This window comes from Manacus vitellinus, unplaced genomic scaffold, assembly GCF_001715985.3.
Source record: "Manacus vitellinus isolate BGI_N305 unplaced genomic scaffold, ASM171598v3 ctg7180002434134_pilon, whole genome shotgun sequence".
Lineage (NCBI taxonomy): Eukaryota > Metazoa > Chordata > Aves > Passeriformes > Pipridae > Manacus > Manacus vitellinus.
This window is the reverse complement of record NW_021938560.1, coordinates 1-23,182: the sequence shown is the minus strand read 5'-3', so window position 1 is coordinate 23,182 and position 23,182 is coordinate 1. Positions and strand designations below refer to the sequence as shown.

General features: G+C 46.5%; 1 protein-coding gene across 1 annotated transcript; it reads left to right on the top strand.

The window, feature by feature from the left end:
• Window positions 1-3,746: 3,746 nt before the first annotated feature.
• On the top strand, window positions 3,747-23,019 carry LOC108644010 (collagen alpha-1(XXIII) chain-like; the record flags this gene model as incomplete). The annotated part of the gene is made up of 21 exons (XM_018088296.3): window positions 3,747-3,774; window positions 5,646-5,672; window positions 6,345-6,371; window positions 11,653-11,769; window positions 12,209-12,244; window positions 12,770-12,796; window positions 13,198-13,224; window positions 14,302-14,346; window positions 14,918-14,980; window positions 15,947-15,991; window positions 16,464-16,541; window positions 18,040-18,093; window positions 18,794-18,838; window positions 19,298-19,387; window positions 19,738-19,809; window positions 20,614-20,655; window positions 21,493-21,519; window positions 21,970-22,041; window positions 22,133-22,186; window positions 22,455-22,481; window positions 22,958-23,019. Coding segments are annotated over exons 5-21 (833 nt in total), but the record flags the coding sequence as incomplete, so codon positions are not given.
• Window positions 23,020-23,182: the final 163 nt, after the last annotated feature.

The following is a 23,182-nucleotide window of genomic DNA, read 5'->3' as shown; positions in this document are numbered from 1 at the left end:
AGAAGGATTGTCCTCTTAATAATTTCTGGCTTTGTTTTCACTAGATATTTCCCTCCCTTTAAAATTTTTGTGACATTGTTAGAGCAAGTACCTCCCTGCCAGCAGCAGGAAGGGCACTGGAGGAGGAAGGCAGAGGGCCAGGTAGCCAGGCTGGCACCTCTGCTTGCTCTGAGCCAGAGGTGAGTGATATATGTGGGAAATGCTTATTATTTATTGGAAGAGCTTTTGCATGTGAATCAGAGCTTGCAAGCTCCCCATCGTCCTTTTTTGGTGAACTCAAAGCTGTCCTCAAGCCTTCAGCTGATCTCAGCAATGGGTGAATCTCATTTTTGCAAAGAGAGGTGGCATTTTGGTGCTATATATCAAGAATTCTGAGCTTCTACTGTGAAACAAAATGAAGAAAAATATTAGAATTTGCTTTCAAACATATCTAAATGTAGCCCCTTACTCTGAAGTTGAAATATTGTGTGGCCAAACCAAGGCATGCATGGAGAGTACATGATGTAGTAACAAGCTCTGCTCAAGCTCCAGCTGAGAGCTGTCTGCATTCTCAGCATCATGGTATATGTTATTAAGATGTCATTAAATAACGTATCATTAATGTATACCATAAAATATTTATCATTATATAAATAATGCCTCACCCAGGTGACGGCAGAGGGGAATGCACCATTGGATCTTTATTCCCACAGGAACACCACGTGCCTACATAACTCTCTGTGAGGGGTCAAACCATGGCATGTGGTTGCAATTGTCACTCCCCCCTGCCCCATTCACCAGCTCTCCCTGCTAACCCATCAGTGCCATCTTCCTCAAAGCACCCAGATCAATGTATTTTGTCCCACTTGGCCAGTGCACTGATGGGTTTGGTCAGGATCATCTTTTGGAGGAAATTGTTTGAATTTTTTCCTCTGCCTTGTCTTAAAGCATCGGGTTTGTGCTGGGCAGAAAATTCATCCTCTCTCAATGTAGTGAACACTGAATTATGTGAAGTGTGATCACTGTGTGTGTGATTTAAAGACTTGTGATCAAGAGTGGGTGAAGGATGAGTGAAATTTGCCCCAGGGCAAAAAGCACAGCACAAAGCCACAGTGAAGCTTTCCCTTACTTGGGGTGTCCAGAAAACTCACCTTTTTCATAGACTTTGTGCTGGTTGTTTAAGTGAAAGTGATTTTTGTTTTTTGAGTGGGGGAATGTGGGGTTACTCGTTGTTTTCCTGTTCCTTGTTTATTAAATAAATTGAAGATTGCTTAATCTTTAATTAAAATGACGTGGAGGAGGATTCAAATGAAAGACAATAATGATCTCAACACATGGGTACTCCTGAGATTTACAAGGAGTCAAGTCAGCCCAGATTTCAGATGCTTTCTCCTACTCTACTCATGCAATCCCCTGGCTCCTCTCAGGAGTCCTGCCTTGCTCACACAGACATTTGGCTGGGCAGGTAGAGCAGAGACAATTAAATCCCCAGCCCAGACTAACAAGACATTTAAAAGTCTGTGTTAGTCTTGTCCATTCAGTGCCATGGCTGGCCAGGAGCCCCTTTGAAACCCTGATGGATATTGTTTCTCTCAAGCATTAAATACTTTCCCTTAAACAAACATCCTCTGAATAGGCCATTGTTTTTCCTTCTGGATGTCCTTTTGTGGACTGATACAAGAATAGCTAAAAGCTGATGAATTGGTATTGTATATTAGAAATAAATAAAATCTGGGACTTCTACTCCTCTGAGAAGTTGAATGTGCAGCCAGTTCTCTGCTCAGGTCCCATGTCTTGCCCTCTGGAGGACAGGGAGTTGCAGGTGAATCACCTCAAACAATCATAGTTTCAGAAAAGAAGTTCCATGGACCTGATGCCTTTCCCAGGTGTTATAATCCAAGCAACTGAGGTTCAATAAAGTAGGGAGGAGGCATTGGGGAAGAAGAAGTAGTTTGGTTGTGACCTGCAAGCCTTTGCTTGCTGACAGACACAACTGCTTTATTTATATTGTTCATTGCTGCTACTTGCACTGGTAGCTCCTTATGAGAAATAATACACATCACATGGTGAATGTAAACTGTGTTTGATAACTTCAGAAATCTCATGTGTGTAAAGAAATGCCCATTTATTTTCAAGTGAACTTCTCTCATACAGGTGCCCCAGCCCTTATGACCAAGGTACTGATGCCCTGCCCAGTGTTCAGCCACCTGGATTTACCTCTTTCCTAACAGAGCTGTGTCCCCCAGGATTTCCTATTCCATAGCCATTACAGACTGATTTATTCCTTGTTAATGGCTGTGAGCTGGAAGGATGCTCTTTTTAGTGCAGCCATTGGCCTCCTCTTTCACACCTTTGTCTCTTTTGTCCAATTTCCCCATCACAGATAGAAGCTAAACTAAAAATGAGTCACCCTAATCAGTTCCCTGAAAGAAATACAGAGACCTTTGGTGCTTTAGCCTTGTGTTGTCCCACAGTCCAAATTATGTTTGCTTTGGTAGATCCCCCCAGCTGACAGGGCTGTATTGTGGGAGATGTTTCAGCCCAGCATGTTGGAAGGAGGATGTGCAAGCACAGCCCTTGGATTTGCCATTGGTAGGGGACAAGAACAAGGCTGGGTTGGGTTTGAGCTCACCAGAACCAGGCTGTGGTGTTGGGTCAGGCTTTGCCACAGGGACACTGATCCCTCCAGGGTGGATCCTTGCCCAGGGAAGCACGGGAGCACACGTTGGAAATCTGGGTGTGAAAGCTTTGACCGAGGGCTTTGCTGACTCGCAACCATCGTGCCGTGTCTCTTCAGGGACAGTTTGCAGGGCTGAGCCTTCTTTGGGCTTAAATAAGGAAAGGTGTTAGGTTTGTGGATTGGTGGGGATTCAGTTCTGGGATTTACCGTAACTTGGGGGTGTTTCTTCATCCCCAAGTGCCTGTGTGCCAGCTGCAGCTGAGGGCAGGGGCAGCTTAGAGCACCTGTGCTTCCTCCCCACACACATCCCTTCTCAAAAGCAAAGTCTCCTATGGCCCAACACGGTCAGTGGCTTCACATTAATTAAGGGCATAAATGCCAGAGATGGCAGGGAAATAACCATTTTTCATGTTGATTTACCAGGCAGCAGCCCTAGGAAGGGGAGACCTGGGGAAGAACTGGGGTAACCAAGTGCTTGGTCTTGCAGTTACAAATGCACTTGCAGCTTTGTGTCACTGCAGGCGAGCAAAGCACAGAGCTGTCAGCCCGTGGGGCAGATGCACCTTCCCTTTCTCCACAGCAAGAAACCTCTTTCCATCAGTGAGACTTTACTGAGGGTGATGGCTGATACCATCACCCATCACATCTTGGGTAAATTGGTAGAGATTCAGCGAGTCCTTCGGCAAAAATAAATGGTTCAGGTCCGAGGTTGATGTGAATCACTCGTGGATCTGCTCCGTTTACCCAAATCAGGGGTGTTTTACTGCTGCTCCTTTTGACTTTACAAGCCTCAGGGAGTCCCAAGTGTTGTGCCAGGGCACTGTCACCTCATCCCTGTCACTAATCCTGTCGCTTCCTTTCACGCTCCTTCATAATCTGCAAATTGTTTGATGCCTCTTACTGTACTTCCCTGAAACCTTCCTGCTGGATTGCATGGATGAAGGATTAGGTATATCATAGAATCATAGCCAAAGATTGTGCTATATGTAAGTAGAGCCTCTTTCAGAGCATGCCTGATATTGTTGTGTTTGTAAATTGATCATTTATTTATGTATTTTAATAATACTCTCTTTTCCTTTCTTTTCCAGGGGCCTCTTGGTTTGGATGGCAAACCAGTAAGTAGCACCAGGTGCCAAATATAGCATGTCTTTGCTCGTGCTGCTCTGCAATAAATATTCAGAATGTCAACTACTACTCGTTTATTACTACATATATAACAGTTTAAGGGAGAAAATTGTATTTGGGAAATAGCTCCATGGTCTGTAACACATGCAAGTTTGAATTCTGAGCCAGGGCTGGCCAGCACAGCTATAGGTGACCTTTTTTTTTTACCTGTCAGCTCATCTCAGCTGCTTCTTCCCCTCCTGTGCCAACTCAGTGAGCAGAGACTGCAGATGGGCATCAGGCCAAATTTGGGAAATAATCTCCAGTAGCATATTCAAAGAAGCAAAGTCAGTAATCTTGGTTGTGTGCTCCTGGCACTACAAAGTGATACCATAAAAATAATTGATCCCAAAGTGGGTTCCATTTCACTCCAAAGGAGCTGAGGTTGGAACTACTTGAAGAGTGCACAGTGTCCATGCAATACTTTTTGGAACAGCTGGACTTCATTTTATGAGCTGTTTTCTTGACTTCATTTTTTTGTTGGAAGCCCTTTGGATATTCAGGTGCTCCACTCTTTTCTTACTTATTTTACAGAAACCCAGACTTTTTTACTTTCATGCTAGCTGAACTCTGGCCAGCTCCAACTCCTTCTGTTGGATGGTTCCTACAGAAGGTCACAGTTCCATGTTTTGTGTCCAAACCCCATTCTCTTGCACTACCTTTCCTAGAGGGCACAATCTGAAATCTTTTATAGTTATGGTCCTAAAGCAGCTGGGATTTCAATGTGGGCAGAAGTCATTCAGTCTTTGCAATTGAAAAGTTACTCCAGACACTTATTTCTAGCTAGGTAGGAGACGTGCTGTTAAAGCTGTACGTTGCTGTTGTTGGTTTTTATCCTACCCCTGAAGACAACAAATGTAAATAAAATCTAGAAATAAAGGATTAGAAATGAAACAAAAAGGAAGGCCAGCTCACACTGTGGTGCTCAGGGCTCAGCTTTGAATCAGCAAAACCCCGTGATGGGAGCACAGTCGGACACTGGGAGCACAGTCCTGCACCCAGGGTGCCACTACCGGGCAGGAGTGAGACCCTGAGTGAGGGACAGGGAAAACCTCAATGAAAAAGCAAATTTATCAAACAGCCAGAGCCAAAGCAGACTGTTCATGATCTCTTCCATACCAGCAGCCTTGCTTAGAGAGCAATTAACAGTGGGAGGGATGCGTGGGGATGCAGATCTGCCACTGCTGACCTCTCTGTTGACCTTCCCCCACTGCATCCCACTGGGTCCTGCTTCAGCAAACTCCTTGAATTGGTCTGAACCCTGAGATTTAGTATTTTTCTGTGCTGGAAGGAGGATGCAGAGCAGGCACATCACAGTGTTGCTCTCGGGTTCTCTCTGGGGCTGCAGTGTGTCTCTGCCTGTCTTACAGGCAGCTGCTCAGAGGGAAGATGAATGATGCCTTCAGCAAATAGGCCAAAGAAAGCAGCCCGTCCTCCCTGTTTATTTCAAACAGATGTATAATTGTTGTAATGATATGCTGAGCATGTGTTTTTTCTAGAAGTGATTTAATACCTCAAGATATCCTTTTCATCTATTTGGAGTCACGTGTTTGCAAGTGGCTGTCATGCTGCCTGCCCTGCCCTGTCCCTTCTCCATCCTCTGTCCTGGCAGGAGCAGGCAGAACCTCATGGGTGCTCTTCTGGAAGTGTGCTGCTTGTGTCAAGCAGCGTGTAACTTTAAAAGAATAGCATGTATGCTTTAAAATAATAGAGAATATGGCTCTGGTCTGTGAATTGATGAATGCAATCTCCTTGTGTTTGGTGTCACGTGCACTGATGATTCTGATGTTCCTTAACTTGGATCCTTTTTGTGTGTTTCCAGGGACCTCCAGGACCAAAAGGGGAAAAGGTAAAGGCTGCATTAACACATGGCTTTTGGGGAAGCTGGTGTATATCCTCCTGCTGCTGTAATTTTCTCAGTTCATGTTGCCCCAGTATGCCAGCGTGACGCTGGGTTCTGTTGGGACCTGGAGCTCTGACAGTGGGTTCTCAGGTTGCTCTTGGAAAAGCCCCAGGAAGGGAAGGAGGGTGGGCAGGAAGAATTTGCAAAAAACTAGGAGGGATAAGTGTGGTCTTAAAGCTCACCCACACTATAGGGTTTCTGGTAAGCCCTTAAGGGTCACGAGATTGGCATAAATCTCTCTTGGCTCCTCCAGGAGCTCTGGGCTCCATCGCTCCGTGTTTGCATGACATGAGAGTGGCCAAAGGAAGTCATTACTGTACTGAAAGTGAAGATAATTCTCACATGTGTAGGACATAAGCAGTTGCTAGGGGAGCCTTAGAGTTGGGAACAATCTGCTATTTCTGATTTATTATGTGTCTCATCGCCTGCCAGGGCAGAACCCTTCCCTATTGTGTTGTCTCGAGCCCTTCTCCTCCCTGGTTTTGAATACATTAAGCAATAGAACACTCTTGCCACTTCCCTTGTGTGCTGTACCCACATCCAGCTGACCCTGTGCTTGGTCCTTGTGGGTTGACATTTGAACTCTCAGCTGACCTTGCTGTTTTGCCTGATGTGCAGGGTGAAGCAGGGGACGTCGGCCCAAGGGTAAGTAGTGACACGGCACGTTAATTTATTCCAAAGTCTGGTTGGGTTTAGTCACTGCACAAAACAAGGCTTTGTGTGCAGCTTTGCTGCAAACTGAGGTATGGTAACAATTCTGGAAATGTTTAATTTTGCCTTTGGAGCTCTTTTGTCTTGGTGGTGGTTTTCCTCACTTTGGCCATGAGGAAAAAAAGACTTGAAAATCCTTGGGTTCTTCGTGAAGGGTTTCACTTCTACTGAACTTTCTTATCCCTGATTTCCTCTTCCAGTGTCAGAGACAGTTTCTCTTGAAGCTGAGCTCCTTATCTGTTGGCATTAGAGCACCACTGCATGATGGTAGGGCCTGGTGCCCCAAGGAGAGGTCAGGCACAGTGTTGTGCAGGATGGAATGTTCCTCCTGTCTTGCTGAGCCCCCACCTGGGAACGTGGTGGCACACAGGTGATATCCAGGCTGCCTTTGGAAACAAAGGGTTTAAAGTAACTGTAAAAAGTTGGCTGGTAGGGTTTGACATCATTGCTGGAAACACAACCAGGGCCTCAGTGGTTAATGTCAGGCAGAGATGCATCAGAGACATCTTTATTTTTCTCCCTTGTGAAGTCACTTTTGGAAGTTGGCGTCATTTTCTGAAGCGGCTCCCAAATGCCTTGGGCGTGTTGGGAAATGTCACCCTTGGGGTCTGAGAGCCCCTCAAATTTCTCTGATAGATTTATGCCCTGTGTGGCTAAGGAGGGGCTCAGCTTAAAGTCTCCACTTTGTCTGAGTGCCCACCCACATACTCAGAAAAGGCTTTAAGAGGTGATTCAGCAGCACAGGGGTGTGAGTTTTCACTCCTTTGCTGGGGCTGATGGCTGAGGAGATGCTGCTGTGGGAGATGCTCCAGGACAGGCTGTATCTGGAATTGTGGGGCAGGTGACAGCTTCCAAGGTAACACTTGTCCTATGTTTTAATTTACCAAGAAAAAAGTGCTTGTTTTTTTGGTTTTTTCTTTGTTTTGTTTTTTGTCCTGATCTGCATTTGTCCAGATTTTGCTTTAGTTGTAGATTTATTTATGTCTTTTTGCACAAGAGTAAGAAAAAGGCTCAAAAACGATTTGGGAGGAAAGAGGGAGAAACAAGCCTGGCAGAGCCAGGCACAAGTAGATCTAAAAACAGGTGCCTGTCTTTGAAAATAGCTTCCTTTATCTCTCCAGACACTCAGGGTTGTGAATTGGATGCGAAACTTCTTAATACCATCTGGCCCAGATTGTTTTTTTTTTTCTGAATTTAATCTGTCTTCTTCCTCCAGTTTCAGTGGTGGCTTTGTTTAGCTGATTTTGAAAGATGCAAGTCATCGCATCAATGGGAGGATAAATTATAGTTATAGGACTATGTCCAGTGCCCTCTCCCTCGTAAATGTTCATGTCTATGGGTGGTGGAGTGGGGATAGACTGTGTCAGTGAACATTAAAATATCATCATAAGAATGACAGATTAAAAGAGAACAATGGTTGGGGCAACTTTGGAGGGACTGTCTGCCGTGGGAGTGAGGTGATGGCAATTGGGGATTAGCTACTGAATATGTTCATGTCTGCACTGCTTCTCTTTCTGTCTGTAATAAACACCTGCCACCAGCATGGACAAAAATACAGATTATTACATGTTTGAGTGTGCCTGGTGGCGGATGTTGGAAGGTGATTTTGGAAAGCTGAGGAAGATCACATTGGGTTGTCTTAATCACTGAATGCTCGTTCTTGTAAACAGCATGAGGGAGGATGCTGTGCAGCCTCACAGGTCAGGATGGGGAATAAAGGTACCCAAATACACTGCTGGAATTCATGGAGGTGTATTTACAGGTGATCTGAAACCAGTTACAGAACCCCTCTGCTCTGGAGAGGATGGAGGCAGTGGAGGCAGGATGCTGCCAAGGCTGTGCCCTGGTATTTGTGCCTGTACTTCTCACTCAACATCAAGTATTCTGCTACACCTCCCAAAAGGACCGGTTTTATAAGCCAGACTCGCTCCCTGAGCCGGCACCGGGATGACTGCTCTGGATTTATGACCTTAGCTGGGTGATCTTGTTCTTACTGACAGCTCAGATGTTCAGACAAACGATGGGGTTGATGAATCTGCACATCTGGGCTGGTGGATGCGCCGTGCCTGTGGCAGCAGCACCAGCACTGCTCCCGAGGGGGGGAGGATGGGCTGCAGCTGGTGAGGGAAATGCTCTGCCTGCAGTGACCCTCGTGGCACGGGCCTGCTCGATGGCCAGTGCTGATGGAGATGGCACCAGCACCACCTGCACCCTGAGCTGCTGGGGGAGCTGAACGCTGGTGTGGCTGAACCAGCTCTGCAGCTCTGCTCCACAAAAGGAGCTTTTTCTCTCTTACTTTCTGCAAAATTGTAAGTGCCTGCCAAGCTCAAATTGCAGATAAAAACTCAGCATAGGAAGTATCCTGCAGAGCTCACTGTGACAGTCAACAGACACCTCTGGATGCTTTTATTTTATTGTTTGCTTACTTTGGAGCATTATGTTGAAGTGGCTGAATGGAGTTGTCTAAAGCTGGAAATTACCAGTGCTCAAGGTTTCAGTGCTCTAACATTCCACTGCTCCATGGGGTCAGACCCAATGGCCAGTTAGCCCAGTGCCTTGCAACCAGGTGCTTTGGGAAGTGTGGAGCAGGAACATGAAGCTCCATCACAATTAACCCCTCTCCTGGATCCTGGTTATCTGTGGCCTGGGCATTTCCTGAACCAGGGATGGTGTCTCTGTGTTTAATGACTCTCAGAGATGTTCACCTTTCAGTCTCTGCCTTGCTCTGTGGGCTTTTATGAAAATCCCACTTTATGCCCTTGTGTATCTTTATGAACATAATAAGCCATAAAACTGTGTCTTTTGTGTCTACCACAAAACCCTGTGCTCTCAGTAGAGTCTTTTTGGTGGTTTCTGTAGTATCTGGAGGGTCTGGCCAAGTGCAAGGGGTCTATGTCCCCATTAATTTCAATTTGTCAGGATTTCAGTGACATTCTTCCCAGAAATGGCTGTATTTGAGTGCTGAGCTGAAGCCTCTCTCTGTAGTTTGAAAAAAATCATTGGGAGGGGTTTATTTTCTCAGGTTGGTTAGTTTTTTCCATCTGACTTTACTTTCCCCTCTCTTTTTGAGAAGATGGTGATAAAACATCTGAGCTCAGTGTTCCTGTGCATGCCTGTGGCTAAGCCTGAGGAGGAGGTGGCCTTGCCCTTGCACTATTTACACTAAAATTGAGGTTTGGGGTTATCTGTTGTTGGTGTATAAGGCTTAAAAGCTCCTTGGCAATTTGAAAAAGAGGTTTGTTCCTTAGAAACCTCCAAAAATCCTCATGAAGGATGTGCTCTGTGTTCTCCCAGGGCTTCTTGTGGCTTCACCCCACCCCTTTGATTATCCTATGGATGTGTGCAGGGATGGGTTGGTGGAGGAAAGGGAGTTGCACGTGGTGCCCTGAGAAAGGAAGTGTCTTACTGTTTCTCCCTAGATGATGAGGGGAAAGGCTAAAAGACAATAGCAATGACTACTGACATGGTCTAAATACATTGTTTTTGCATCATATAAATCTGAGAGGTTTATCTGCAATTTGCAGGCTGGGGAATACATCAGTATTCATTTTAGCCTCTGAAAACAAAATATAATATTTGGTCTCAGGGAAATGCTGGGATATATCCCCTGTGGGGTTTACTGGAATAATGCTCTTTATTCTGCAGTAGGGGAATTCTTGTCCCAGCTGCTTTGGATGTCCTATTGTGCAGTAAATTCATGAAAAAATGCTTGTTTCCCTCAGTCTGTGTCCTGCTTACCAAGGTCCAGTGTATCCAGAACCTTAAAACCACCACTGATGGCTACCAAGACTATTTCTTTCTCATGCATCAATTAATTATCAAAGACAAATTGTTATATATTGATGTAGCCTTTAAAACTCACTCTTCTGCTGTGCTTTCACCTTAAACTGTTGCTCTTTCTTCTTCTACCTCCCACTTTCCCTGGCTAGATGGTTTTCCCCCACCTCAATCACGGATTTCTGGCTAATGATCAGCTTGTCTTTAGTCGGCGAATGCTCAAGGTAGACACCAAATCTGCTGGTTTGTTGTGGTTCTTTGAGCTGCTTCTGTTTCTTCCCATTGCTATTTTAAATTGCCACTACCATGGCTGTGTTTACAGATGCTCAGTGGGGGGGGTGTTTGAGTGAAACCCAATCAGAGTTTAGGGCAGGTGTTTGTCGAAGTAGAGAGACAAAAAACTAATGGGTTTAAGCATTTGCTTCTTTGTGAGATTTTGGAATCAAGCAGCAAAGTCCTATAAATGTTGATATGAACAGTGCTGGTACTGTAAAATAAAATACATTAAAACTAGAGTAAGCTAAATCCTTGATACTCTAAATGTGACATTTTAATTAGGAAAAATTCAGTGGGAGACTTGACATAATTGGTTGCAGTGTTCAGCATTTGCAATAGGGTTTTTTAAAAAACTGTGCAAGTGATTTAGGAGCCCAGATCCTGTTGAAAGGCCATGGGATTTGTGCTGCTAAGTCACTTAAGGACTTCTGAAAAATCCCACACTTGTCCCTGATTTGAGGGTGAACCACATATTAAATACAGCCCTCTTACTGCCTCGGTGGTGACTCTTCCAGATGTTGCTAAAAGATTTATGAGGCTGCCTTTCCATGAGGCTTTCCATTGTGCAGCCACATGGATGGACCTGGCCTTGGGGCTGGGCTGGGATACTCGATCATGGAGCCCCTCAGGATGCTCCCACCAAAGCTTCACAGCCACACAGAGATCCTGCTGCTGCTTTTCCTCTGCACCCAAGCAATGCAGGGTGTGAGTGACTCTGGATGATAATATATGGCCTTGGCTGTGTTTAAAGGATGAGACTAAGCACTGCTCCTTTTTTTGTGTGGCTTTTCTGGTGTGGTGCACTAAGCTGTGGCAGTGTGTGCATGCTCCAGGCCAGCATGTTGTGGGTCTGAGTTATTTCTGGGTGCTGTTGAATTGGTAGTTTCCATGTAGACAGTCACTTGCTAAGGGCTTAATGAGATAAAAGCTCGTTGGAAGGCTTTGAGCACGATCTAGGTTAAGGAATCAGACCCAAAGGGCATAAATTGGCCATGAGCTCACTTTCAACCTCCCCAGTTGGCAGCTGTAACTAAATTCCCCTGGGACAGCAGAGGCCAGGGTGCTGGTGGCCCAGGGATGCAGTGCATGTGTTGTGGGCACCCTGCAGCCACCGCTTGCCGACGCCGCTTCATCTCACCGTGTCTGTGTGAACTTCTTCCAGGGTGACCAAGGTCGAGATGGAGCCACGGGCCCCCCTGGTCCACCAGGACCCCCAGGTGCCCGGGGGCCTCCTGGTGACACGGGAAAGGATGGCCCAAGAGGACCTCCAGGCTCCCCTGTAAGGACGGGAGATGCGCAGCGAGCTCACGCCGGGCAGTTCCCACCCCCGAGGGAGAGGAGGGTGAAGGGTGTCCCTTCCCCAGTGCTGCCACCCCAGCCACTGCTCCCCAGCTTGAGCCACTGCTGGGCTCCCATGGCTGCCCGTGGAGCCAAGCTCTGGGGCAGGGAGTAGGAGGAGGGATCTTCTGTCTTAAGTTTTGGAGCAAAGAGCTGGACCTGGGCAGGTATTTGCAGGTGTTGTAACTGAGAGACCCCAGAGATCTCTTCCCCAATCCACAGCCTTAGGGTGACCTGCTGCAAACCTGCAGACCACTGGCAACTTATTCAATGAAAAAACAGGCTAAGGGATAATGCAGTGGAATGTTCTTAATTATTGCTGGTCATTTTGGAGGCTGTAACAGGTAATAGTTCCAACGTTTTTCTTCTCATTTTCACAGGGTGTCAAAGGCGAGCCAGGAGAGGAAGGACTCATGGTCAGTATTGCCCAGGAGCACCTGTGTGTGTGTGTGTGTGTCCCTCACCCCTTGCTTTACATCAACCCTTCACCTCACTGCAGCCAAGAGGGTTTGTTGTTGCTTATGGAGTCCAAAAGAAAGCCATGTGAAATTTAGATTGCCCTAAAATGGATGTTTGTCCAAGGGTACCTGTGCCCTGGGGAGAAAAGAGGCCAGTTATTTCGTCCCCTTGGCTCTTCTGGAGGGATGTGGTGCTCCTGTATCCTGGTTTCTGCCCCTCTGAAGCCACCTGGCATTGTACTCCCAATTCCCTAAGGTTCAGGTTGGACAAAAAGGTGCTTATTATACATAAAATACATGAGCCATAAAAGAATATTATTTACTTGACAGCACAGAGAACTTTAACAGTGTAATTTATAAAGGAAGATGAGAAGTTGGCACTTGTGTAATTTTTTTTTCCCATGGAATTTAAGTACTCTTGGAAATGTTTTTATGCTGTTATACTCTGTTGTCAAACAAGTAAATCACTCCTGTATCCAACAGGGTGCCAGAGGACCTCCAGGACCAAAGGTGGGTGATAATCTCTCTTGTTTTACATGTGAATTCTTGAAATTATGCTGTATAAGAGGGGTGGAGATGAAAATAAGCATTTTGCACTCATCTGTATATACCAGATATAAAATTCCAAGGTATTGCATTAGCCATTGACTGGGGGTGTAAATGTCTGAATGTGTCACTTCCTCAATATCACAATCACTGCCCATGTTCAAACCTGGAAACAGGGGTGTAGGGAGCCACAGGGGGGCTGGAATCTGCTGTGCTGTGGGAATGTGCTTTTTGGGGGGGATAAAGATGATCAACACAAGCCAAGTATTTTAATTTTACAACTGATTCTGACTATCCATACAATTGATCTTATTTTCTGTTATGTCCCTTAACTTCTTTCTCTTCTGTTGACATTGCTGTTGAAGGGTGAGCCTGGAGTCCAAGGGAAAAAGGTAAAATGGTGATTTTTTTTTTTTTTAATTATTCTATTTTTTCTTTGCTTTGCTCTGTGCTTGACTAGGAAAATCATTGCCAAAGACTGATGGAGAAGCTGTGGTCATGGATGTCCATACCAACCCTTTCCTTGTGTCCCCCTGGGGTTTCTCACCCAAGTGATCCTAAATTTCAGGCACAGCCGTTCCTGCAGCCTTGCTTTCATTTCCACAGGCAAGCCAGAAGCTGCAATCACATCTGCCCACTAGACAAAGAATAAAACAGCAAATGCCAAGCAAAGCAGTAGGTCTTGAGCCCTTTGGCTCCAATAATTCAGGCTGAACAGAGATGTGCCTGGAGCTTGAAGCTCCTGGGATGGGCATCCCTGTGCAGAACTGCAGTCCCGTGGGAAATGCCCCTCTTAGGGACAGCCTGCTTGGGTCTGGCACTGAAGATTGTGAGAGATTCACATGTCCAGGCTCTCCACATTTTCTCCTCGTGGATAAATCACTGCCTTTAACTGAAACCAAAGCTCTGACAGGGCTCAGCCTTCCCCTCTTACTGCTCTGCACCAAAACAGAGGTGGCTGTGGGCATTTTTCAGGCCAGAATTTGGCTTAAAAAAAATTCATAACTGGCCTCTAAAATTAATCTCTCCAGCACCTATGAAGTGGTTTTACTCCAGGAGAACAATGAAGCACGACAAGCAGAAAAAGAAAACCCCCTCCTGGCAGGTGGTGTTGGTGACTTGTGGTGAAGTCCATGAGGATGGGTGGCAGCTTACAGGGACAAAAAAATCCTTAAAGGGATTAAATATCTAGTTTCTATTGAAGGTGGGAGAGCACCTTTCCCAGGACCTGCTGTAAGCAAATTCTGAGAGATGCCCATCCACCTTCCCAGGAGCAGGGAAGGCAGAGGCAGGGATGGGTGGGAGCAGGGGACCACTCTGGAGCCTCCTGGGCTCCTTGCTGCAGCTCTCCCCTGACCTCCTGCAAACCTGAGAGGGTTCCAGGTTCCAGTTGGGTCAAATGATGTGTTGGATCCTAATAAATGTGTACAAGGTCTGTGTATTTCACTCTTTACATTTTATTTCACCAGGGTGATGATGGGATCCCTGGGGAACCAGGACTTGTGGGCCCTAAGGTATGTTCTGCTCTGTGTCCATCTGGTGCATGTGTTTGGAAGCATCTTTTGCTGTCTGGTTCCTTGGCACCACATCACAGTGGGGGCAGGTTGTGAAGCACATTTCTCCCCTGACATAGAAAAAAGATCAGAAACTTTGAGGGTGGTGAGGCCCCAGCACAGGTTTCCCAGAGAGGCTGTGGCTGCCCCATCCCTGAAATTGTTCCAGGCCAGGTTGGACAGGGGCTCGGACACCTGATTGAGCAGAAGGTGTTCCTGCCCATGACAGGGGTTTGGAATGAGGTGATCTTCAAGATCCCTTTCCACTCCCAACCATTCTGTGATTCCATACTGCAGCTCTGGGGCCAACTTTATGGCTGAACACACCACCCACAGCCAAACTGTTAAGCTTCATTTTTATCTCTTAAAAACTGCCCATTTGCACCCAGACAACGTGATGTGTTTTACGGCCAAAAGCAGAGCTTTGCTCACTCATGTAGCAAAATGAAGATAAAGGAAGAAAAGAGTAACCTGAAGAACTCTGTTCTCCACCCTCCCTGTGTAGCATTTGCCTAAATTGCCTTGTTTTCAGGGAGAAAAAGGAAGTGTGGGTCCCAAGGGAGAGAATGGCACCGATGGCTTCCCAGGACCCAAGGTAAATAAAACTGACACAAAACAGGGGCATGTTATGAGTATTTTACCTTTTCCTGGTGACTTCAAGCTGGGTTCAAGCAGAGATCAGTAGAAGAGTTTTTAAATTGTCTCCTGGAATGTTTTCCATTGGATGGCTTTTTTCCTCAAGAGAGGTAAAACTCTGATCACATTTTGATCTCATGTGATTGATGGCTGTGGCATGTGATGAAGAAAGTGGGCTCTGGTGATTCTTAATAATTTTTTTTTCTAGATCCATAGTAACAGATGTTCCCCCTGGTATCTCTTGAATTTAGGGGGGTTTTCTATGCATTTTTACCATTTTTTACTTTTTGGAGGGCTTTGATTTGGTCAGCAAAGGGATTTACATGGGTATGGCAAATGGGGTGTTTTTTGAATCCTGAAGTGAATTTCAGGTCACTGCTGTGGGAGTACTGTGGCTTTTTGAAACTCCCTAATTTTCAAAAAAAAAATATAGAAAAAAGGAAGAAAGAAAAAGAAAAAGGGAGGGAAAGGGAAAAAAAATGAGGAGGGAAAAAAAAGAACAATTTGGCACAGCCCTTTTCCTTAAACTCGCCCTTGAAAATGGTTTAAACATCTTGGCTGAAACTTTCCACATGCAAAACTCAGCCTAAAGCAAAGACAGCCATGTGGAACCAGCACAAAGCTTGGCATGCTTGGAGCTGGAAAGTGGCACATCACCAATACTGGGGGCTCAGCCCTCAGTGGGCCACTCCACTCCCTCTGCAATGAGACCTTCTCTCACTGTCAGCCAACCCACACCAATGTTATTTGTGGCAAAATATATTTGCTCTCAAGTGGAATCTATTTTTTGCAGGGAGAAGCACTCCCTTCTTGGTGTCACACTTAATCTAAAGCATATCCTTATGGGTGGGTACAGTATTTTCGGGATAAATATTCTCTATTTTCCTTGGTCTCTTTGAACCAAAAATGTGATTTTGATTTTCAGGGTGAATCCGGTGAGAAGGGAGGAATTGGCTCCATTGGACCCCGGGTATGGATGTTCAGGATTTCAGTTTGGAGCTGTGTATTTGCCTCAACCTGAGCTGTTCCCCACCACCTCTTTCTGCTTAGTATGTGTTTGAATTGCTTCAGGATCAGTTCAGTGCGAGAAAATAGAGATGGTGCATATTTAAACAAATGATTATGCAGGTACCAAATGCTGCCACAGGAGATAGCTCTGGGAGATCAGTCAAGTCCACCCTGTAACCTCTTTTTTTTTTTTGCAAGAGGGAAGCTGGGAATAGGGGTGATCAAGTGAGGATTTCCATGCACTTCTCCCTTACACCAACTGATGCCCTTTTGAGGTTTGGTTGGATGGCAGTTCCAGCTGTCAGACCAGGGACTGGTTAAATCCGTGGGGTTTGTGAGGTGATAACCCCCAAACACTGCATGTCAGGTCTTTGCTTTCATCCCACCCACCTCTCAGTGCTGTCAAATTGAATAGGATTCATCCCTGGTTGCAGGGTCCCCCTGGCCTGAAAGGGGAACAGGGCGACACGGTCGTGATCGACTACGACGGCCGGATCCTGGATGCACTCAAGGTAAGCCCTGCACCGAGGCCATGCAGGGTCCTGCAGTTAATGGGAAAGGACTGAAAGCCTGCCAGGCTCTGCCCTGGTGATGTTGTGATATCTTCTTCCTGTCCTGTGTCTCCTTCCCAAGATCTCTGCCTTGGCACAGAGCTGGCTGGGAGGGAAGAGCTTATTACACCTGGGGGCTGAGGATATTTAGGATGTACCAACAAAAACCAGTGGCAGAACTCCAGGCTGTGAGCTCAGGCTTGTGGGATCTGGCTGTGGGATGTGGGTTAATATTCTGCAGGTAGAAGCAGTGTGACACAGCCATATAAACACCTGATGCAGTGAGTGTGAGCAGCCACATCACAGCTCAGACACTGCCAGCAGCAGGGTGTGATTCCCGTGGTGTGGAGCTGCTGCTGTCACTGTCACTGTACACCCTCTTCAAGCAGCACTGGGGATGCAGGAGGAAGGGGAACAGCACCCAAGCCCTGACCTGCCTGACTGAGCAGAGCCCTGCCTTTTTCCTTAGGATGGAATAAGCTGAATAGAGTAAATACTTAATTACAGACAATTGAGAACCATCCTAATTGTTTTATAACAGGCTGCAGGGATACACAAAGTGCTGGTAATTTCCATTTGCCAGATGTCTGCATGGCGTGGAGCTTTTGGGAGTGGAGTTTGTGGAGTGAAGTGGTTGGAAAGGCTCCATCAAACGTCTGGAGGCTTCATCTGCTGGGCCCAGACCCTCTCCTATGTTCTGCATGCAGAGGTTGCTGAGGGGTACAACACTGAACCTCGCTAACTTTGCTGTTTTCCTGCTTATTAGCTGCTTGCAGTGTTTGTGCACTGACCTATCTCATGGGCAAGGCTTTGGAAAGGATTCCAGTGTGACTAAATGTAACAGCATTTGAGTGTGCAGCCATGGAAAAAGGTGCTTGAGGATACGATACTGGTTTGGTTTTCATCTCAGTGAGACCACAACTTTTGCCGTTTGAAATAATTTGCTAGTTGGAAAATACATGTTCATCTCAAGGTGGTTTGTGGTCTCTGCACCCATCAGTGCCCATGAAAAACAGCTTCCTTAAGTGTGCTGTTAGTGCTCACACAAACTCCTTCGTTTCCCCTCTTTAATTGCACCTCCCTGGCTGCTGCTGTTTCCAGCAGGATGCTGCTCCCCAGGCCAGCTGGCAGGAGCACACAGAATGCAAAAAGAAACCACCAGATTTGGGGCCACACCTCTCACTAGAGGCATTTTGCCTCTTAACCCATGTGCTGCTGCACCTGTACACCCAGCTCACTCCCACTGTGTTTTCTTCTGCATGAACAACCCCGTGCCAGAGGGACCTTGGGTGTCTCTGTGTCAGTGGAGCTCATCTCAGTGTTTGAGCAACCCCACTCACCTGAGAGCCTGTTGCAGGTTGTGGCTGGGAGCTGCTCCTGGCTCATCCCCCCAGCACGAGGATCATGTGCCATGTTCATGTTGGTCAGGATCAAACCTGTTTTGTTTGCTGTGTTTCAGGGTCCACCAGGTCCCCCAGGGCCACCCGGCCCCCAAGGCACTCCAGGTCCCAAGGTGAGCTCAACCCCTGCCATGCAGTGTTCCCAAGAAACACTCCATGTGGAGTCTCCCATGGTGATGCTGCCTGAGGAGGAATGTGAGGCTATGTGTGGTAAAGGAAATGCTGTGGCTGAAAGGAATTGCTCTGGCTGAAAAAAGGAGGTTTTTACACAAAACCCAAAGTTTTGTTGATCTGTCTCTGGTCTCCAGCCTCTTCCAGAGGATGCTGTCCCAGAAAGGAATCCACTCCCAGTCCCACACTTGACAGGTGAAATCTCAGTCCCTCTGAGACCACTGTGGCAGGAAGCAGAAGCAAATGGGAGAAGCAGTTGTGAGAGGGGCTGGCAATGCCAATGGCTGTGCTGAGCCACCTCAGTCCCACCCTTCCCGTGTTCCATTTACTGCCTTCCTGCTTCACAAGCAGGAGTCTGTACCCTGCAGTCAGCTGTAGTTTCTTTAAAAGAAGAATGTAATTTGCAGAAAAGCATATCTTGGAAGAATGAGATGGGACAGGATTTTGGTGCCCAAGGTCTCATATTTGGATGAGCCAGTAATGCTGGTGCATCACTGACACCTCCTTGGTCCTGAGCCTGGCAGTGGCAAACCCATAACCACAATGGTTGTGTGTGAATAACTCATTCCTTGCAAAATGCTTTCCTGAGATGATTTCCTGATTTAATTTACCATGTGCTCCCCTTTCCTTGTGTCCCTTCAGGGAGAGCTGGGCTTGCCGGGCCCACCTGGACTGGACGGTGAAAAGGTGAGCTGGGCTGGATCGAGTGAGGCCTTGCAGGAGCCAAATAAAAAAGACACACAAATACTGTGGGTCTGTGAAGAGCAAATCCAGTCTTCCAGGGGCAAGCTCTGCTCTGTAATGTCAGCTCTGTCTCCTTGAATTGATGCCCCCATCCCAATGCTGCTCCCGGCCGTGTCTGCTGAGCTAAAGGGGCTCCTTTCACGAGTGGTTCATCAGATGCTGTCTCCAATTTTTTCATAAAACTTCCCAACCCTAAATGGCTGCAATCCCTACTGTGGCCCAGCCAAATTCTACTGTGCCCACAAGACTGGCCTACGTGAGTTTGAAAGTTAAAATGTGTCCTCGTGAGCTCGCGCTGCGATGTGGAGGCAAATGTGGAGAGGCAGAAGGGGCTGTTGTGTTTGGGGTGGGGTTTTTTTTAACAGTTTTCTCCTAAACACGTTGTTTTCTGTCAACTTGCAGGGTCCCAAAGGAGCAAAGGGTGACCAGGGCAGCGCAGGGATCACGGGGCAGAAAGGAGAGACAGGAGAAATGGGCTTAGCGGGTCCACCGGTATGTCCCTCTCTGTGCTGTCCATCTGCTGCTTGGTTCTTTAATGTCACTTCTGCAAATGCTCAGAGTGTGGCCAGGTTGGCAGATTTAAGCAGTGACCTGTCCACACCGTGTTGCCATGGAAGCCGGTGAATGCAGGAGCTTTGAATTTGCATTTCTAAGGATGATGATAACAGCTCGTTCAGAAGGTACCAAGGAGGAGAAAATCTTTCTTCAAAGCCCCCCCGGGGATGAACATGAGCTTTACTTGAGCCAAGGCTGGAGTTTAGAGGGGGACAAATGTATTTTTCTCTCTTGTTTTTGCTTTGCTGGAAGATGCACCACACCAACGGTACATTTTTATCTTTCAGGGAGCAGAAGGGCCAAAAGGAGACAAAGGAGAAAAAGGAGACACCGGCTCACCATGTCTGCAGAACAATCATGTAAGATCTCGGCAACATAAAGCCTCTTCCATGATGTGGGGTCAGGCAAAGTTGGGGGGTGCAGGCTGGACCTGCCAGTCCTGTATCCATCAGCAAAACCCATCTGTTGTCTACAAGAACTTTCAGGAGCATCTACATGGGGTTTATTTGTTAGGGAAGAGCAGTTTGGACACTGAGCTACGAAGTTACTTTACATTTTGCACTGATGGTTGAGATACTGCTGTTATAATTGTTTTGTTCTCAAAACAGAGTAAGCTCCTTGCAGTTATATGGGATTTCTGCATCCTTTTTTCCTTATTCATGCTAATTGCTTATAAAAAAAAGAAGTGATAGGTTTTGATAGTTTGGGGGTTTTTTAATAATGACAGGGAAGTTCTAATTTTGTTCAGGGTGTTGGTTTGAGGCTTTGTTTTTTTGTTGTGTGGGGGGTTTTTTTGGGGGGGAGGTTGTTTTGTTTTGTTGGCTTTTGTGGGTTCGGGTTTTTTTTTTTTAATTAAAAAGTCTGGTTTTCTCCAGTCTGTGCAAAAAATGGCATCACTACATCCATTTTATGACTGGCAAATACACTGAGTGGTGTTGGTCAGGCCTCTTACTTTAGAGGCTACTTTGATTATTCGTGTGCTTATAAAGATTCTTTTATTTATAAATACTACAAGCAACTCTTTGATTAGCAGATACTTTGATTAAAGCCATTAAATCAAAGAGCTTTAAAACATGATTCTGGGTTTTGGGAGGTTTCCATTGGAGAACTGCCTTGTCTCTATGCCCAGCCTTGTTAATGTGCCATTTAATTCCCTTCCACAGATCATACCTGAGCCTGGACCCCCTGGATTACCTGGCCCTATGGTAGGACTCTGGAAAGTGATTGCTGCAGATCTGTTATTGCATGTGATTAGTCAAGGACAAGGGTGGTTTGCTCTGTTTAACCATGGTGGGCTACTGTGAATCTGGGAAAAAAAGTCAGGGAAGAGCTACAGCGCTGTGTTGTCTTTGGAGAGATGAAAGCACCCATTTTAGGAGGGTGCATCAGCATTTGTGGCTCATTTTGCAAATAGCCAAGTTGTTCCTTGGGATGGAGAAAAGATAAAGCCTTGTGGGATGGGAAAATTTGTTCCCCACCATGATGGTGTCTGTATTCCCTAAGTTTGCCCATATCAGTAAGTTCTTTGCCATCAGCTGCACTGGGAGAGGATGTGGGTGGTGAACAAGTGAAGCACTTCTGATGCAGATATCTGAGGGGTTTGGTGTCTGAAATGCTCCAAAAGGAGCTGTCAAAGGCATCTGGAAGGCCAGGATGTCTCTGCTGAGTCTGAGATTCACTTTGAGAGACCATGTGTCAAAACCAGGTGGCTTTTCAGGTGGCCTTCATAACCTGTGAGGTGTCCCAGCTGTGCCCAAACTTGCTGTCATTTGCTTCAGCAAAACTTTGGGGGGGCTCTTGCTCCCCAAAACTCATGTTGCAGAGCTTTATTTGTCCCTTGATACACTAAGTGGTCCTTTCCAGCTCCCCTTCCCCCTAATTTGATATCAGAGGACCAAATAAACTGCCACCTGTCTCAAAAAGAAATATTTGGCCAGCCATTGTCAGACCATAATTTGAGCAAGAAATGGTTTGGGAAGGAAACTTTAGGATGGGTTTATAAATTCTGGGTTTTTTTAAATGCACCATTGTCTTTCCCACAGGGCCCTCCAGGAATCCAGGGACCTAAAGTAAGTCAATAAATTAAATGTCACCCAGTTTCCCAGCTGCCAGTGCATTATTTACAGGCTCACAAAAGGCCTGTCAGCTCTGGAGACTGACTTTTTTTTTTTTTTTGGGGTCACTGTTGTCACAACAAATCCCTTGGTTACACTGTTCAGCAGTTTGTGTTCCAGAAAACAAGCAGTTTGTCCTTCCAAACACATTTACGACCCAAAACCCTCCTCCAGCACAGAGTCCTGAGGGCTGGCAGCACATGTGAGTCAGGGTTTCCAAACCAAAAGGCTTCAACCTGCATTTTCAACTATTTTCTTATATGACTTGGCCAAGAGGAAAACATGGCCAGCAGTGTGGGTGAAAGCACCCCAGAGAAGGGGGCAGGAGAGGTGGTGGGTGTGTGGGGTGGCTGCCCTGGGCAGAGCTGCCAGCTCTCCTTGGCTGATGCCATTTCATTTATGCAGGGTTTGGACGGTGCAAAGGGAGAAAAAGGTGACACTGGTGAGAAGGGGGACCACGGTGACACTGGACCTGCTGTGAGTAGTTTTCCCAAATCTCATTTCTGGCTGTTGGCAGCAGCCTGCCTGACAGCAATGACCCCAATGCCCTGTTTCTTTGTAACTTCAGGGTCTCCCGGGCGCTCCAGGGCTCATTGGTTTACCTGGTACCAAAGGAGAGAAGGTAATCCTTGGGGTGGGAGAGGAGAGGTGGCATTGGGGTGAAATCCTAAAACAGGGGCTGAGTCCAGCCGGAGCTGCAGAGCTGGACTGACCAGCACTACCCTGGTGGGTCACAAGGAGCAGCCTCCAACCCCAGGGGCTGCTGAGTGAGCCTGTGCTCTTACTACCATATTACACCAACTGGATATAAGTTTGTCTGCAGCACCAAACTCAACACAGCATGTCTTGATTTTGATTTTATGTCTTAATTTTTATTTTCACGACCGCAGGGAAAGCCGGGGGAGCCAGGATTGGATGTGAGTATGGAAACCATTAATTATTTATGTATAAACATGAATAGCATGCATGTAACTTGAGACTGTTGGGAAAATATGCAGCTAAGATTGTACAGACTACTCTCCCTTAAACACAGTGCCCATGGAATGATGTCTGTAGGAAAGGGCTGAACTCAGACCAGTTGCTGGGATACTTCCCCTGCACAGTGGAACTGCTTGGCTAAAGGTGCCGTGGGGGTTTTCCTTTCCAACTGAGGATATTTGTATGGGATTCAGTCAAATGAAACTCTAATACCTGTAACATTACTGGGGTGTGGGGGAGCACTCCAGCTTTCCCAAGAAATTGCTGACACACGAAGTAAAACAGGAAGAAAATGTCATTCTTCACCACGGCAGGATGGGCTGATGAACTGAGATGCCATGATGTTCACAGACTGAACTTACAAAACCTTTTTTTTTTTTTCCTCTTTTTCCCCACCTAAAAATTGTTGTGATAGGGTTTCCCAGGTCTCAGAGGAGAGAAAGGAGAGAGAAGTGAAAGAGGCGAGAAGGTGAGTGGGTTATGGCTGCAGACACATTCATGGGGCAGGACAAGCAGCTCTTTCTGCTAGGTTGCCCTGGGTGCTAGTCCTCTCTTGGCTGTTTCTCAAGTAATTCCTGAAAGGCCTTTTCCATAGCACAAGTCCTTGCCCGGTCCCAGTGTAGGGCAGGACAGGCAGTTA